Source organism: Heterodontus francisci, chromosome 36 (genome assembly GCF_036365525.1).
Source record: "Heterodontus francisci isolate sHetFra1 chromosome 36, sHetFra1.hap1, whole genome shotgun sequence".
Lineage (NCBI taxonomy): Eukaryota > Metazoa > Chordata > Chondrichthyes > Heterodontiformes > Heterodontidae > Heterodontus > Heterodontus francisci.
This window is the reverse complement of record NC_090406.1, coordinates 4,922,872-4,940,153: the sequence shown is the minus strand read 5'-3', so window position 1 is coordinate 4,940,153 and position 17,282 is coordinate 4,922,872. Positions and strand designations below refer to the sequence as shown.

The following is a 17,282-nucleotide window of genomic DNA, read 5'->3' as shown; positions in this document are numbered from 1 at the left end:
AAGTCATTTATCTCAGTTATATCTGTTCTATTTATATTAAAGAATTTATATTCAAGGAAGAGTCTGCCACTCTAGAATTGGCCTTTATAGCCACTCCAGGCACTGCTTACAAACCAATGACCACCTCCAGGCACTTACCCATTGTCTCTCGAGGCAAGGAGGCCAAAGATTTATATTAAACATGCTACGTCTGTGTCTCAATTACATAGGATTTTATGGCATCACGTTATGCTTACGTGCGCCTCCTGTCAACATTTTCTTGGAGATACGCTTCAAAATGTAAATGTTTGCAGGGCTATGGGGAAAGAGCAGGGGGAGTGTAACTAATTGAGCAGCTCGTTCAAAGAACTAGCACAGTTGCGATGGGCCGACTGGCCTTTTTCTCTAACTGCGTGATTCTATCAAATGCCTACATTTTTTGTTATACTGGAAACTACTGTTACGACCAGGTGAGAAAGAGGCCTAGGGGGTCCCTCTCAGCCCTCACCTGGTCTTACCGTAGCAGGGTTTAATTTTTAAAAACACCACGTTTTTAGCTCCCCCTTGGTGAATCCTTGTTCACCGCTTTCCAATTATAAGGCAAAGAAACCAGCACAAGCAGTTTTTCTTAGGTTTAAAGAAGAAAAGTTGGAATTTATCAAACTTGAACTTAAACTCTAATTCGGTTGACGGCTACGGATTACAGGCCTGCCACCTGACCCGGACCCGACAACATGTGTCAGGTTCAGGTAGGGTCTGGCCCATCTTCAGGCTCCGGCGTTCGGGGTCGGGTCGGGCCGAGTCCAAGTCGAGTCAAGTCAGGTCAGTCCGGATACACAGCGTCAGTGCTGTGCCGGTAAGTATTAAAAATAAAAAACTTACCTGAGCTGGGAGTCCGGGACAAAACTGAGTCTGCGCAGTGAGCGAGTGACATCACTATGACGTCATCACGCACGCGCGGCAGCTTCGTGGTGGTTCCGAGTCTGGAGGTAAGTAAACGGATGGCCGGGTCGGGCTCAGGTTGGGTCGAGGCAGGGCGGGCTCGGGTCGGGTCGGGTCGAGCTTGGGACAAAAGTCCAGGAACTCGGGCCGGGTCAGGCTCGGATCCACAGTGGTTCGGTCGGGTTCGGGTCGGGTTCGTTTCCCCGATCTAAAGTAGGCTTCTACTACGGATACACGACCCGCCCACGCTAGCATGCATACGCGATACACACATGCAAACATAGACAGAAAAGAGCAGAAGAAAAATAAAATGAAAGGGTTTCAGGCAATATCTGAAGAGTCGTTGTTACGGTTCTGCGAGCTCACTGTAGAGTCCTTAATTGTAGGTTGATCTTGCTTTTTGTTGGGGCCCAGTATTCTTCTTAAACCTTGTTTGCTGTCGGAGACTTTTCTCTCTTGGGGTTCATGTGTCTTCAGTGGATTCAGAGGCTTGTGAGAAAGAGATGGGAGCAGACAGGAGAGATCTTCTCAGTCCAGGAGCAAACAGTCTTTTTTACTCCAAATTTTCTGTGGCTAGTTAAAAAGACCCTGGAACAGCCAGTTAGTCATGTGACCATCTGGTCTAACCAGTCCTGTTTTGTATCACCTTAGCAGTCTCTGGAATGCTCCCCTTACACACAATACCTGGTGATCAAGGTGCACTGTGGGTTGAACGTGTCAGGGGTCCTTTGACCTTCCAAACACTGTCTGTTAATATGCAAATGTCTTTTCAAGCCACGGCTGATCTGTTTAACAAGACTTTTCGTCACTCCGGCAACAGTTTAAAATCAATGTTCATGACAAAATTAATGTGCCTCCTTCTTGGCAGGTGGGGGCCAAGCATGACACTACCTATGTAAACTTGTCACATCGTAATTACACCATCCAGCCAATGGAGATGCTGTGGCACCAATGTGCCAGTAATTATAATTATGCTCATCCTTCCTTTTGTTTCCTCTTGACTCAACTATTCCAATACTCTTCTTGCCAGCCTTCTATCTTCCACCCTTTGTAAACTTGAGATCATCCAAAACTCTATTGTCTGCATCCTCACACCAAGTCCCATTCACCCATCACCCCTGTGCTCATTGGCCTACATTGACTGACAACTCCTCAATTTCAAAATTCCAATTCATGCTTTCAAATCCCTCCACGGCCTCTCCCCTCCCTATCTCTGTAATCTCCTCCAGTCCTACAACCCTCCGAGATCTCAGCACTCATCCAAATCTGCCTTCTTGCATGTCCCCAATTTTAATCGCTGCACCCCTGGTGGCCAAGCCTTCAGCTACCTAGGCCAAAGCTCTGGAATCCTCTCCCTAAACCTCTCAGCCTCGCTACCTCTTGCCCTTCCTTTAAAATGCTCATTTAAACTACCTCTTTGACCAATTTTTGGTCATCTGCCCTAATATCTCTTTACCTGGCTTGGTGCCAAATACTGTTTGATAATGTTTCAGTGACGTACCTTGGGATGTATTATGTTAAAGGCACTGTATAAATACAAGTTGTTCTTGTATAGCATAAGGAGTTTACATATTCAATTACTATTGTAAATGTGGACACCGGAATTTATAATTGCAATATAAAAATAAGGAAATAATAAAGCATCAATTAAAATGGGGACTGAATTACATTTGTGTGCCCTGGTCCAATTATCCCTTGTTTCACCTGAAGACTACATTTGCTTTTACATATGAACAGGAGAAGGCCATTCTGCCTCTCCTGCTTGTGCTGTCACTCAATGAGATCATGGCCGATCTGTATCCTAGCTCCATTCACCTACTTTGGCTCCATATCTTTTTACAGAAAAAAGCTATCAGTCTCAAATTTAAAATTACTAATTGAGCTAGCACTAACTGCTTTTTGTGGGAGAGAGTTCCTCACTTCTACCATCATTTACATGAAGGAGTGTTTGTCAGCTTCTCTCCTGAGTGGCCTGGCTCTGATTTTAAGATTATCTCCCCTTGTCCTAGACCCCCTGACCAGCGGAGAAAGTTTTTCTCCATCTACCCTGCCAATTCCTTTCAAAATCCTAAAAACGTCAAACAAATCACCCCCTAACCTTCAATCTCCCAGTGAATGCAAGTCTAGTTTATGTAAGTTCTCCTCATGATCTCGGTGCACTGGTAACATTCTCGCGAATGTACGATTCATTCAATCTGGCTCCCTGCGTGCAATATCACAGAGAGATTGCCATCGACTGCCCAAATCAGGAGGAAGGAAGAACATTTTGATTTTTGTTGTTCGTTATGAAAGCAGGAGCCTGAGGCACTAATAGAGTCATAGTCAAAATGGCACAGAAAGAGGCCATTTTGCCCATTGTGTCCATGCTACCTGTCAGGGGAGCAATCCAGTCAGTCTGATTCCCCCACTCTATCCCTGAAGCTTATTTCCCTCAAGTGCCCATCAGTTTCCTTTTGAAATCATTGATCATCTCTGTTTCCACCACCCTCATAGGCAGTGAGTTTGAGGTCATTACCACTCACTGTATAAAAATGTTTTTCCTCACATCCTCCCGGCATCTCTTACCCAAAACCTTAATCTGTGTCCCCTAGTCTTTGTACCATCAGCTAATGAGAATAGCTTTTCTTTATCAAACCTATCCAAACTTGTAATAATCTTGAACATCTCGATCAAATCTCCCCTCAATCTCCTTTTCTCCAGGGAGAACAACCCCAGCTTTTCCAAACTAACCTTGTAACTAAAATCCTCCATCCCTGGAACCATTCTGGTAAATCTCCTCTGCACCCTCTCAACGACCCTCACATCCTTCCCAAAGTGTGGTGAGCAGAACTGGATGCAATACTCTAGTTGGGGCCTAACCAGAGCTTTATAAAGGTACAGCATAACTTCCTGCTTTTGTACACAATACCTCTATTTATAATGAGGGGAAAAACCACAAATCCCATAAAGGAACAGGACTGAGTGTCTCAGTGCTGACCGTGTGTGTGTAACAGGACTGAGTGTCTCAGTGCTGACCATGTGTGTGTAACAGGACTGAGTGTCTCAGCACTGACAGTGTGTGTATAACAGGACTGAGTGTCTCAGTGCTGACCGTGTGTGTGTGTAACAGGACTGAGTGTCTCAGTGCTGACCATGTGTGTGTAACAGGACTGAGTGGCCCAGCACTGACTGTGTGTGTATAACAGGACTGAGTGTCTCAGCACTGACTGTGTGTGTATAACAGGACTGAGTGTCTCAGCACTGACTGTGTGTGTATAACAGGACTGAGTGTCCCAGCACTGACTGTGTGTGTATAACAGGACTGAGTGTCTCAGCACTGACTGTGTGTGTATAACAGGACTGAGTGTCCCAGCACCGACTGTGTGTGTATAACAGGACTGAGTGTCCCAGCACTGACTGTGTGTGTATAACAGGACTGAGTGTCTCAGCACTGGCTGTGTGTTTATAACAGGACTGAGTGTCCCAGCACTGACTGTGTGTGTATAACAGGACTGAGTGTCCCAGCACTGACTGTGTGTGTATAACAGGACTGAGTGTCTCAGCACTGGCTGTGTGTGTATAACAGGACTGAGTGTCCCAGCACTGACTGTGTGTGTATAACAGGACTGAGTGTCTCAGCACTGACTGTGTGTGTATAACAGGACTGAGTGTCCCAGCACTGACTGTGTGTGTATAACAGGACTGAGTGTCCCAGCACTGACTGTGTGTGTATAACAGGACTGAGTGTCTCAGCACTGGCTGTGTGTGTATAACAGGACTGAGTGTCCCAGCACTGACTGTGTGTGCATAACAGGACTGAGTGTCCCAGCACTGATTGTGTGTGTATAACAGGACTGAGTGTCCCAGCACTGACTGTGTGTGTATAACAGGACTGAGTGTCTCAGCACTGACTGTGTGTGTATAACAGGACTGAGTGTCTCAGCACTGGCTGTGTGTCTATAACTGAACTGAGTGTCCCAGCATTGACTCTGTGTTTGTGTAAACTGACACCTTTGGTGTATTTCCCACTTGGAGTACTGTGCACACTTCTGGTCTCTATATTGAAAAGAGAGATAGAAGAACTGGAGAAGGTGCAAAATAGATTCACAAGGATGATGGCAGAACTGAATGGTTGCATCCATCAGGAAAGGCTGAACTGGTTTGAACTCTTTTCTTTAAAAAAGAGAAGGCTGAGGGGTGACCTGATAGAGGTTTATAAAATTGATAGGGTTTGATAGGGTAGACGTAGAGAAGATATTTCCACTTGTGGGGCAGACTAAAACCAGGGGTCATAAATATAATATAGTCAGTAATAAATCCAATCAGGAATTCAGGAGAAACGTCTTTACCCAGAGAGTGGTGAGAATGTGGAACTCGCTACCACAGGGAGTGGTTGAGGCGAATAGTATCGATACATTTAAGGGGAAACTGGATAAACACATGAGGGAGAAAGGAATAGAAGGATATGGTGATAGGATGAGGTGTAGAGGGGGTGGGAGGAGGCTCGTGTGGAGCATAAACACCAGCACAGAGCAGATGGGCCAAATGGCCTGTTTCTGTGCTGCACATGCTATGTAATTATGCGATGGTGCGTTTCTCACTTGCTATCAGCTTTTGAGGGTTAACCTGAAAGAGGAAATTAAATTCCAAAGGATGTTGATTTGCAGCAGCACCAGAGGAAGGGCGATTCTGACTTTTACTGAGACAGGAAATCTCAGAGACTGCTGATTGCGAGGATTTAACTTCCCAAGTCCAACAAATCCCAAGTTTGATTATGCAACCCTAGAGTCAGTGAAGCCAAGGAGCAGGAACAGCAAGAGGCGAACAAACTCCTACCTAACCTTTACCCTTCATCACTCATCGAGCAGCCATCTCTGCAAGGATAGGAAGGAACAGAACATCAGGAAGTGTCAGACCTTTCGAAGTGGGATTACCACTCAGCTATGGAGGTACAGTCTTGCAGAAAGTACTGACTCCTTCTTGCAGATTAATTGATCTGTTCAATAAATGAACCATTGGATCCCTAACCCGTTGTACGGAACGCTTTCTGATCTGTTGATGCTGTGCCAGGGGCTGTCGGCTCTGACAGAGCGTTTCCACCTCAGATCAGGGTTCGTTTGGGCAGACAGGATCTTTATGTCCTGTTGTTGCTGTGTGTGAAATGGGTTTGAGTGGACATTCTCGATGTTTTTGCCCAGACAGTGGGTCCAATCACAGCCAGGGAGCAGGAGGGGCCTCATCCCGACACAGCGTTCATTCCAGAAAGAGTTTGGATACTGGAACAGTTCCAGGAATGAGGGATTTCAGTTATATGGGAAAAAACAAACTTGCATTTTTATAGCAACTTTCACAACCTCAGGACGTTCCAAAACGCCTTACAGCCAATGAAGTACTTTTTGAAGTGTAGTCACTGTTATAATGTGGGAAACGCGGCAGCCAATTTGCACACAGCAAGATCCCACAAACAGCAATGTGATAATAACCCAGATAATCTATTTTTAGATGAGGTTGTGAATCTGGGGTTGTTCTCCTTAGATTAGAGAAGTTTGAGAGGAAATTTAATGGAGGTATTTAAAATCATGAATGGTTTTGAAAGAATAAATGAGGAGAAACTGTTTCCACCGGCAGGAGGGTCAGTAACCAGAGGGTCGCAGATTTAAGGTAATTGGCAAAAGAATTAGAGGCGACAACAGGGAACATTTTTTAACGTAGTGAATTGTTGTGATCTGGAATGTGCTGCCTGAAAGGGCGGTGGAAGCAGATTCAATAGTAACTTTCAAAAGAGAATTGGATAAATACTTGAAGGGGAAAAACGTACACGCTATGTAATTCAATGAGATAAGCTACCGAAGGGCAGGTCTGGGATTGTGTGATTCAGTAAGATGTGAGATAGTACATTAACCAATTGCAGCTTTAGCTAGCCCCACATCTTTCAATGTTGTTTAAAACTAATTTTTGATATTTAATGTGAAGGAACTATTTACATAGAATTTACAGCACAGAAACAGGCCATTTGGCCCAACAGGTCCATGCTAGCATTTATGCTCCAGTCGAACCATATCTTGGATTAATATTTATGTCCGATTCCCAGGATGGAATGTCTCCTATCTTAATGTGCATTAGTTCCAAAACAAACCCAGGTCAGAGGTCAGCACTTACCAATCGTTAATCAATTTGTTCAACAGGAAGTGATGCAGAAGGGCTTCCTGTTTTGTTTAGTGCAGCCACTGCCCCCAAAACAACAGCCAGTCACAGTCTACTACAACAACAACTTGTATTTTGCCTGAGGAATAAAGGCCCCCTCGACATAAAAAATGTATAAAGGGGGCCTGAGAAAAAAAAAGAGGTTAGATACAGAGTAAAGCTCCCTCTACACTGTCCCCATCAAACACTCCCAGGAGAAAAAAAAAGAAAAAAAAAACAACTTGTATTTTAATAGCAGTATTGATATTATGGGCAGTTCAATGTCGCACTTGATCCTGTCACACACAAACCCGTTACACATGGACCTGTTACAAGAACGTGTCACACATGGACCCATCGCATACAGACTAGTCACACACCCCTGGTACATGGCCTCATCACACAGCGTAGTGCAGTGGTGTGAATACTGTTTATTTCTGTCTGTACAGTGTCTGGACTCGCTGTTGACCGCTGAGTACACGGAGGCGGAGGAGGAGGAGGCAGTGACTGTGCTACATTACGAGGAGCAGATCACAGAGTTACTTGTTGTTATTGCTGAGCTGAACAGGAAGATCGACAGACTGACAGTGACAACCATCAGGTGCGCACAGAAAATGATTGTTCCTGATTTCTGTCCCCCTCCTGTCCTGGTGGTCACTTGCCCTGGGTGGGGGAGCTGGTGGGGAGTCGAGTCTCAAAGGCAGGAAGGGGTCCATGTGACCAACGAACCATCAAAACTCACTCCTTCACATTTCCACAACTCATGACCCAAGTTCCATCCATATATTACCTCATTGTTTCATTCACCTGAAGAGCAAATCAACGATTAACATCAGGCCCTTAAAAAAGACACTTGCATTTCTATAGCGCCTTTCACAACCTCAGGGCATCCTAAAGCGTTTCCCAGCCAATAAAGTACTTTTTTGACATGTAGTCACTGTTGTAATGTAGGAAATGTATCAGCCAATTTGCACACAGCAAGATCCCACAAACAGCAATGAGTTAAATTCCCAGGTCATCTATTTTTGTGATGTTGATTGAAGGATGAATATTGGCCAGGACACCAGGAGAACTTCCCTGCTCTTCTTCGAAATAGTAGCCTTGGGATCTTTTACGCCCAGCTGAGAGGGCAGATGGGGCTTTGGTTTAATATCTCATCCTGAAAGATGGCATCTCTGACAGTGCAGCCCTCCCTCAGTACTGCACCAGGAGTGTCAGCCTGGACTTTTGTGCTCAACTCACTGTAGGGAGACTCAAACCCACAACCCTCTGATGAGAGAGAGTTCCACCCACACAGCTGAAAACTCTGGAACAATCACCCTGAGGGAGCAGTGTCACCTCAGCCATGACTCTGGGGATTCCCCGAGGTACAGTTACCTTATCAAAGCCAGGGGTTTGTACAGTTAGTGTTCCATGTTCTCTGTTACTGATTCCAGCAAAAAGGAAGGACAGCAAGAATCTGACCAGGAATTCCAGCCCTCTCCCATGCAAAACATAAACCACCCTCTCTCCAAGTCTTTAATACAAACAAGACCATCCCATAACCAACCAACTCTCCTCAATATACCCCACACCCCTTAATGTAAGTCTATCTGGGGGTGACCAGCACAGAGCAACTGTCTTGGAGTGACCAGCCCAGGGTGACCGACCCAGAATGACTGGATTGGAGTGAGCGGTTCAGAGTGACTGGCTCAGGGTGAAAAGGTCAGAGTAACCAGCCGAAAGTGACCATTTCAGATTGACCAGCTCGGAGTGACAGTCACTCTGTCCGGAGTGACCACTTCAGAGTGACCGGCTCAGACCGTCCACTGCGTTCACAAAGCTCTCCCGCAACCCACCCCCCACTCCACCCCAACAACCGGGTCAGTGCAGAAACCACAGGGAATGGCACCCCCCGCCCCCCCCATCCTCACCCCCTCCCCCATCCTCACCCCCTCCCCCATCCTCACCCCCACCCCCACCCCCACCGATAGCAAGTTGTGCCTTGTCCACGGGCTGAATCTTCGTAACGCAGCAGAGGCGGGAACGGAGGCCGACGCACCCGGAAAAATCGCACCGCCGATTCCTGATGCGCTGCGATTTTTGAAAAGGAGTCGGGAATCTGGAAGTGGTAAACCTGCTGAAAATGGCAGGTCTGTAATTGAGAAAGAAAACAAGTTAATTGTCAGCTCGTTGAAGGGCAGTTTGCAATTTTTGAGAGGAGGCACGGCAAACACAGAGGGTCTCAAGCCCGTTCCTGAGGAGGAGGCAACACAGCCGGGGAGCCTGAACACTGTATAAGAGGGAGGAGGCGAAGGGATCACATTGGCCATCACATAATCAGTGCTCCCTGAGAGTTGGTCGGGGTAGTGGGTAATGAGCCTACAGGAATCACGGGGGCATAACAGGTGGGTCCAGGAAGCTGTGCAGCTGGCAGCAAACAAGGCCATTCCTGGAAATGAGGATTGGCAACTCTGAATTGGAGACAAGCTGCGATGAGGAGCAGCCTCAGCAGCAGTCGATGAAGACCCTTGGCCATGACGGAGGCATTGGGGAATCATGGGGCTGCTTTATCTGTCCTGCTGCCAATCTCCTCTTTCTTCCATTGCAAAATAAATCGACAGCCACAATAATGGCCATCGGTTCCCCCCTTTAGATTGGGCCTGCCATGTTCATCTCTCACTTACTCCCCGCCCCGCTGCTGCACCTAATAGGACAGCGAAAGCACCATCTGACCACTAATTGACCTGCTCTTTGAAAATCGTGTTGGGCGTCAGGCAATGGGTGGTGGGGGGGGGTCGGGACCCAGAAATGCTCCTGACGTTGGGGACCTGACCCTGAAAATGATCATAATTCAGTCAGTTTTAATATAAGTATGGAAAAGGACAGACAGTGTTATGACCAGGTGAGAAAGGTGTCTAGGGTTCCCTCTCAGCCTTCACCTGGTCTTACTGTAACAGGGTTTAATTTTAAACACACCATGTTTTTAACTTCCCCTTGGTGAATCCTTGTTCACCACTTTCCAATTTTAAGGCAAAGAAACCAGCACAAACAGGTTTTCTAGGTTTATGAAACTTGCACTTAAACTCTAATTCGGTTGATGCCTACGGATACACGACCCGCCCACGCTAGCATGCATATGTGATACACACATACAAATAGAGAAAGAAAAGAGCAGAAAAAAAATAAAGTGGAAAAGTTTAAGGCAATATCTGAAGAGTTTTTGTTACCGTTCTTCGAGCTCACAGTAGAGCCCTTGATTGTAGGTAGATCTTGCTTTTCGTTAGGGCCCAGTATTCTTCTTAAACCTTGTTTGCTGTGGGAGACTTTTCTCTCTTGGGGTTCATGTGTCTTCAGTGGATTCACAGGCTTGTGAGGAAGAGATGGGTGCAGACAGACAGGAGAGATCTTCTCAGTTCAGGACGAAACAGACTTTCTGAGTTCAAACTGTTTGTACAATTCAGAAAAGCTCAGGTTGCTAAGCAGGTTAGTCATGTGACTAACTGGTCTGACCACGTCTTGGATTATATCACCTTAGCAGTCTCTGGAATGCTTCTCTTACACACAATACCTTGTGATCAAGGTCCATTGTAGGTTGAATATGTCAGGGAATGGTCCTTTGTTCTTCCAGTCACTGTCTGTTAAGATGCAAATGTCTTTTCCAGCCACGGCTGATCTGTTTAACAAGTCCTTTCTTCACTCCAGTAACAGTTTAAAATCAATGTTCATGACAAAACTAATGTGCCTCATTCTTGGCAGGTGGGGGCCCAGCATGACAACAGAGATAGAACCGGAGTTAGAGTTCTCAACTGGGGCAAGGTCAATTTTACTAAACTGAGGAGTGAGTTAGTGAAAGTGGACTGGAAACAGCTACTTGAAGGTAAATCAGTGTCAGAACATTGGGAGGCATTCAAAGGGGAGATTCAGGGTAAACATGTTCCCACAAAGAAAAAGGGTGAGGCGGCCAAATCTACAGTCCCATGGATGTTAAGGGTAAGATAAGGCAGAAAAGGAAAGCTTATGTCCGACACCGAGAACTCAATTCTACAGAAAGCCAAAAGCAGTATAGAAAGTGGAGGGGTGAAATCAGAAAGGAAATTAGGAAAACAAAGAGAGGGCACGAAAGAATATTGGCAAGCAAAATCAAGGTGAACCCAAAGATGTTTTATCAATACATTAAGAGTAAGAGGATAACTAAGGAAAGAGTAGGGCCCATAAAAGACCAAAAAGGTAACCTATGTGTAGGGGTGGAAGATATTGGTATGGATCTTAATGAATACTTGTGTCTGTCTTCACAAAAGAGGGGACGATGCAAATATTGTACTTAATGAGGAAGAGTGTGAAGTATTGGATGTGATAAACATAGGGAGAGAGGAAGTATTAATGGGATTAGCATCTTGAAAGTTGATAAATCACTACAGCCGGATGAAATGTACCCTAGGCTATTAAAAGAAGGAAGAGAGGAAATAGCAGAGGCTCTGACCATCATTTTCCAGTCCTCACTGGATACAGGTGTGGTGCCAGAGGATTGGAGAATTGCTAACGTTGTACCTCTGTTTAAAAAGGGAGTGAAGGACAGACCGAATAATTACAGACCAGTCAGTCTAACCTCAGTAGTGGGCAAATTATTGGAATCTATTCTGAGAGACAGGATAAACTGTCACTTAGAAAGTCACAGGTTAATCAAGGATAGTCAGCATGGATTTGTTAAGGGAAGATCATGTTTGGCCAAATTGATCGAATTTTTGGAAGAAATAACAAGGAAGATAGATGAGGGTAGTGCAGTTGATGTGGTCTACATGGATTTTAACAAGGCTTTTGACAAGGTCCCACATTGGCAGACTTAAAAAAACAAAATCCCATGGGATCCAGGGAAATGCAGCAAGGTGGATACAAAATTAGCTCAGTGGCAGGAAACAAAGGGTAATTGTTGATGGGTGTTTTAGTGACTGGAGGGCTGTTTCCAGTGACGTTCCGCAGGGCTCAGTACTGGGTCCCCTGCTTTTTGTGGTGTATATATTAATGATTTGGACGTAAATGTAGGGGGCATGATCAAGATGTTTGCAGACGACACAAAGATTGGCCATGTGGTAGATAGCGAGGAGGATAGCTGTACACTGCAGGAAACATAGAAAATAGGAGCATGAGTAGGCCATTCGGCCCTTCGAGCCTGCTCCGCCATTCATTATGATCATGGCTGATCATCCAACTCAGTAACCTGTTCCCACTTTCACCCCATATCCTTTCATCCCTTTAAACCCAAGCAGGGATGTTATGCTGGAACTGTATAACTCATTGGTTAATCCACAACTTGAGTACTGTGTACAGTTCTGGTCACCTCATTACAGAAAGGATGTAATTGCACTAGAGAGGGTACAGAGGAGATTTACGAGGATGTTGCCAGGACTGGAAAAATGCAGCTATGAGGAAAGATTGGATAGGCTGGGGTTGTTCTCCTTGGAACAGAGAAGGCTGAGAGGAGATCTAATTGAAATGTACAAATGCCTGGATAGAGTGGAGGTGAAGGGTCTATTCACCTTAGCAGAGTGGCCAGTGACGAGGGGGCATAGATTTAAAGTGATTGGTAGAAAAATTAGAGGGGAGATGAGGAAACACTTTTTCACCGAGAAGGTGGTGGGGGTCTGGAACTCACTGCCTGAAAGGGTAGTTGAGGCAGAGACCCTCAACACATTCAAAAGGCGTCTGGATATGCACCTCAAGTTAAAGGCCTGCTACCCGAACTGAAGCCGACAGGACCCGACGACATGTCTCGGGTTCGGGTCGGGTCGGGTTTCACTTCCTGGTCCGGTGCTCGGGCTCAGGTCGGGATCGGGCCGGATCATACACGCTCTATCACCACCTCAGATAAGTGACTTTAATGTTAATTTACTTTTTGGACTGTAAGGGTGGTTTTGTTACAGTTATTTTGAGCTTGTACAGGTAAGCAACAAAGTGAAAAACGGAAGGTAAGTTAACTGATGGTCAGGTCGGGTTGGGTGCGGGAAAATATGGAAGGACTCAGGCCGGGTTGGGGTCAGATGGGGTTCTGTCGGACTCGGGTCGGATGGGGTTCTGTCGGGCTCGGGGTCAGATGGGGTTCTGTCAGGCTCGGGGTCGGATGGGGTTCTGTCGGGCTCGGGGTCAGATGGGGTTCTGTCAGGCTCGGGGTCGGATGGGGTTCTGTCGGACTCGGGTCGGATGGGGTTCTGTCGGACTCGGGGTCGGATGGGGTTCTGTCGGACTCGGGGTCAGATGGGGTTCTGTCGGACTCGGGGTCGGATGGGGTTCTGTCGGACTCGGGTCGGATGGGGTTCTGTCGGACTCGGGGTCGGATGTGGTTCTGTCGGGCTCGGGGTCGGATGGGGTTCTGTCGGGCTCGGGGTCGGATGGGGTTCTGTCGGACTCGGGTCGGATGGGGTTCTGTCGGGCTCGGGTCAGATGGGGTTCTGTCGGGCTCGGGGTCGGATGGGGTTCTGTCGGACTCGGGTCGGATGGGTTTCTGTCGGGCTCGGGTCAGATGGGGTTCTGTCGGGCTCGGGGTCGGATGGGGTTCTGTCGGGCTCGGGGTCGGATGGGGTTCTGTCGGACTCGGGTCAGATGGGGTTCTGTCGGGCTCGGGTCAGATGGGGATCTGTCGGACTCGGGGTCGGATGGGGTTCTGTCAGGCTCGGGGTCAGATGGGGTTCTGTCGGGCTCGGGGTCAGATGGGGTTCTGTCGGACACGGGGTCGGATGGGGTTCTGTCGGACTCAGGGTCAGATGGGGTTCTGTCGGACTCGGGGTCGGATGGGGTTCTGTCGGACTCGGGTCAGATGGGGTTCTGTCGGGCTCGGGGTCGGATGGGGTTCTGTCGGACTCGGGTCAGATGGGGTTCTGTCGGGCTCGGGGTCGGATGGGGTTCTGTCGGGCTCGGGGTCGGATGGGGTTCTGTCGGGCTCGGGTCAGATGGGGTTCTGTCGGGCTCGGGTCAGATGGGGATCTGTCGGACTCGGGGTCGGATGGGGTTCTGTCGGGCTCGGGGTCGGATGGGGTTCTGTCGGGCTCGGGGTCGGATGGGGTTCTGTCGGGCTCGGGTCAGATGGGGTTCTGTCGGGCTCGAGGTCGGATGGGGTTCTGTCGGGCTCGGGTCAGATGGGGTTCTGTCGCGCTCGGGGTCGGATGGGGTTCTGTCGGGCTCGGGGTCGGATGGGGTTCTTTCGGACTCGGGTCAGATGGGGTTTTGTCGGGCTCGGGTCGGATGGGGTTCTGTCGGGCTCGGGTCAGATGGGGTTCTGTCGGGCTCGGGGTCGGATGGGGTTCTGTCGGGCTCGGGGTCGGATGGGGTTCTGTCGGGCTCGGGGTCGGATGGGGTTCTGTCGGACTCGGGTCAGATGGGGTTCTGTCGGACTCGGGGTCGGATGGGGTTCTGTCGGACTCGGGTCAGATGGGGTTCTGTCGGGCTCGGGGTCGGATGGGGTTCTGTCGGGCTCGGGGTCGGATGGGGTTCTGTCGGACTCGGGTCAGATGGGGTTCTGTCGGACTCGGGGTCGGATGGGGTTCTGTCGGGCTCAGGGTCGGATGGGGTTCTGTCGGGCTCGGGGTCGGATGGGGTTCTGTCGGGCTCGGGGTCGGATGGGGTTCTGTCGGACTCGGGGTCGGATGGGGTTCTGTCGGGCTCGGGGTCGGATGGGGTTCTGTCGGACTCGGGGTCGGATGGGGTTCTGTCGGGCTCGGGGTCAGGTCTCATTTGCAGACCCGAGCCAGCCTTTACCTCAAGTGCTGTAATCTGCAGGGCTATGGACCAAATGCTGGAAGGTGGGATTAGAATAGGTGGATCGATTTTCGGACAGCACAGACACGATGGGCCAAGTGGCCTCTTTCTATGATTCTACGAAACAAAAATCCAGCCCTATGTAGCTCCAGCCAGTCTGAGCTTCTTGTTAATCCATTCTGCATGCCGATGGACTCAGTCTGGCTGGTTACCTGTCTCTACATAACCTGACCACCCCTTAGGATTTTGCTCACTGTCACTCTCCTGTCTTCTTACCACATTTATTTTCCTTGCAGGGAGGAAGATGAATATCTAGACACTTGCTCGGACCTGAGTGATAGTCATTTCCTGGAGACCAGTACATGTCTGTATCCAGACCAAGATCAATCCATAGACTCTGACTGCCCAGGACAAACATCGAAAATCACAGGTCAGTAGGCAAGGCCTTAATGAGTATCACAGTGTTATATCTGGGGTGGGGTGAGCTGTGGCTCAGTATCAGAACTTCATGGGTTCAAGTCCCAGTACTGAGGGAGTGCTGCACTGTCGGAGGTGCCATCTTTCAGATGAGACATTAAACCGGGGCCCCATCTGCCCTCTCAGGGAAATGTAAAAGATCCCATGCCCACTATTTCAAAGAAGAGCAGGAGAGTTCTCTCCAGTGACCCGGCCAATATTTATCCCTCAACCACCATAACCAAAAACAGATTATTTTGTCATTATCACATTGCTGTTTGTGGGATCTTGCTGTGCACACGTTGGCTGCTGCTTTTCCTACATTCCTACAGGGACTACACTTCAGAAGTACTTCATTGGCTCTGAAGTGCTTTGGGATGTTTTGAGGCCCCTGACCATGTCAGATATCACGTCACCAGCATCACGTGGTCAAACCTATGGGAATGATTCTACCTGGAATTGGAGACTCTGCTTGAGAATAGATGTAACTATCAGTTATTGGAATAGTGGGTGCCCATTGTGGCATCTCAGCCCCACACTCCCCAGTGAGAGAGATACATGCGGCAAATTCACCTCGAGTCATCTATCCCCGAGCCGATGGTTTTCCCTTTGCAGGAGGACTGAAGAAGTGTTGAGTGTTTCTGGAATTTTCTGTGATTATTTCTGAGAGTGAAGTCAGGTTAATGTTTCAACCTTAATCAGAATTGATCAGGATCTGTCCCTCTCGATCTCTGTAAACTCTTCCAGCCCTACAACGCTTTGAGATCTCTGCATTCCTCCAGTTCTGGCCTCTTGCGCATCCCCTGATTTTATTTATTTATTTATTATTTATTTAGAGATACAGCACTGAAACAGGCCCTTCAGCCCACCAAGTCTGTGCCGACCATCAACCATCCATTTATACTAATCCTACATTAATCCCATATTCCTACTACATCCCCACCTTCCCTCAATTCTCCTACCACCTACCTATACTAGGAGCAATTTACAATGGCTAATTTACCTACCAACCTACAAGTCTTTGGCTGTGGGAGGAAACTGGAGCACCCGGCGAAAACCCACGCGGTCACAGGGAGAACTTGCAAACTCCGCACAGGCAGTACCCAGAATTGGACCCAGGTCGCTGGAGCTGTGAGGCTGTGGTGCTAACCACTGTGCCGCCCGAATCCCTGCCTTCAGTTGCCTGGATCCTAAGCTCTGGAATTCCCTTCCGAAGCCTCTCCACCTTTCTCTCCTCCTTTAAGATGCTCCTTAAAACCTACCTCTTTGACCAAGCATTTGGTCCCCTGTCCCTAATATCTCCTTATGTGGCTCAGTGTGTTTGGTAACACTCCTATGAAGTGTCTTGGAATGTTTCACTACTTTCAAGGTGCTATATAAATACAAGTTGTGGTTGTTGGAGTGGAAGGGAGGTTAAACCCGACTCCAGTAAATTCCGTCACAAGGTTGAGTTTTGCTGATCAGAGGTTGCTCCTGATATCTGACCACGTGTTCTGTACTCACCAGGTCTCACTGCTGCTCCGTTTCCTGTCGCAGGTGAACCGTGTGAGTTGTCACAGATCTTGCACCGGGTGCTGACGGAACTCGAGGATACAGTGCGTAGCCGGAGGACGGAAATCCCACATCGGTGCAGCGACCCCGCTGTGGAAGAGGAGGCAGCGCTCGCACACTGGGAGCTGGTCACTCAAGTAAGGGCCAAGGGGACTGGACACTGGCTCAGGAGTCTGGGCACTGGATCACAGACTGCAAACTGGGTCAAAGGTCTGGACACTGGGTCGGGGTCTGGACATTGGGTCGGGGTCTGGACAATGAGTCGGGGTCTAGACACTGGGTCACAGACAGGACATTGAGTCGGGGTCTAGACACTGGGTCACAGACAGGACATTGGGTCGGGGTCTGGACTGGGTCACAGACTAGCCATTGGGTCGGGGTCTAGACACTGGGTCACAGACAGGACATTGGGTCGGGGTCTGGACTGGGTCACAGACTGGACAATGGGTCGGGGTCTAGACACT

At 48.3% G+C, this 17,282-nt stretch overlaps 1 protein-coding gene across 3 annotated transcripts in view; it reads left to right on the top strand.

The window, feature by feature from the left end:
* The first annotated feature begins 5,407 nt into the window (after window positions 1–5,407).
* Window positions 5,408–17,282, top strand: part of LOC137351525 (colorectal mutant cancer protein-like) — a 31,980-nt gene continuing 20,105 nt past the window's right edge. For 2 of the 3 annotated variants that reach the window (XM_068016007.1, XM_068016005.1), the window contains exons 1-4: window positions 5,409–5,849; window positions 7,533–7,684; window positions 15,108–15,241; window positions 16,774–16,955. In XM_068016007.1, the coding sequence (XP_067872108.1) occupies window positions 5,844–5,849; window positions 7,533–7,684; window positions 15,108–15,241; window positions 16,774–16,955 (474 nt within the window). In that variant the 5' untranslated portion in view covers window positions 5,409–5,843. Of the gene's footprint in view, window positions 5,850–7,532; window positions 7,685–15,107; window positions 15,242–16,773; window positions 16,956–17,282 lie in introns of all 3 variants that reach the window. The other variant, XM_068016006.1, reaches the window with a different exon arrangement.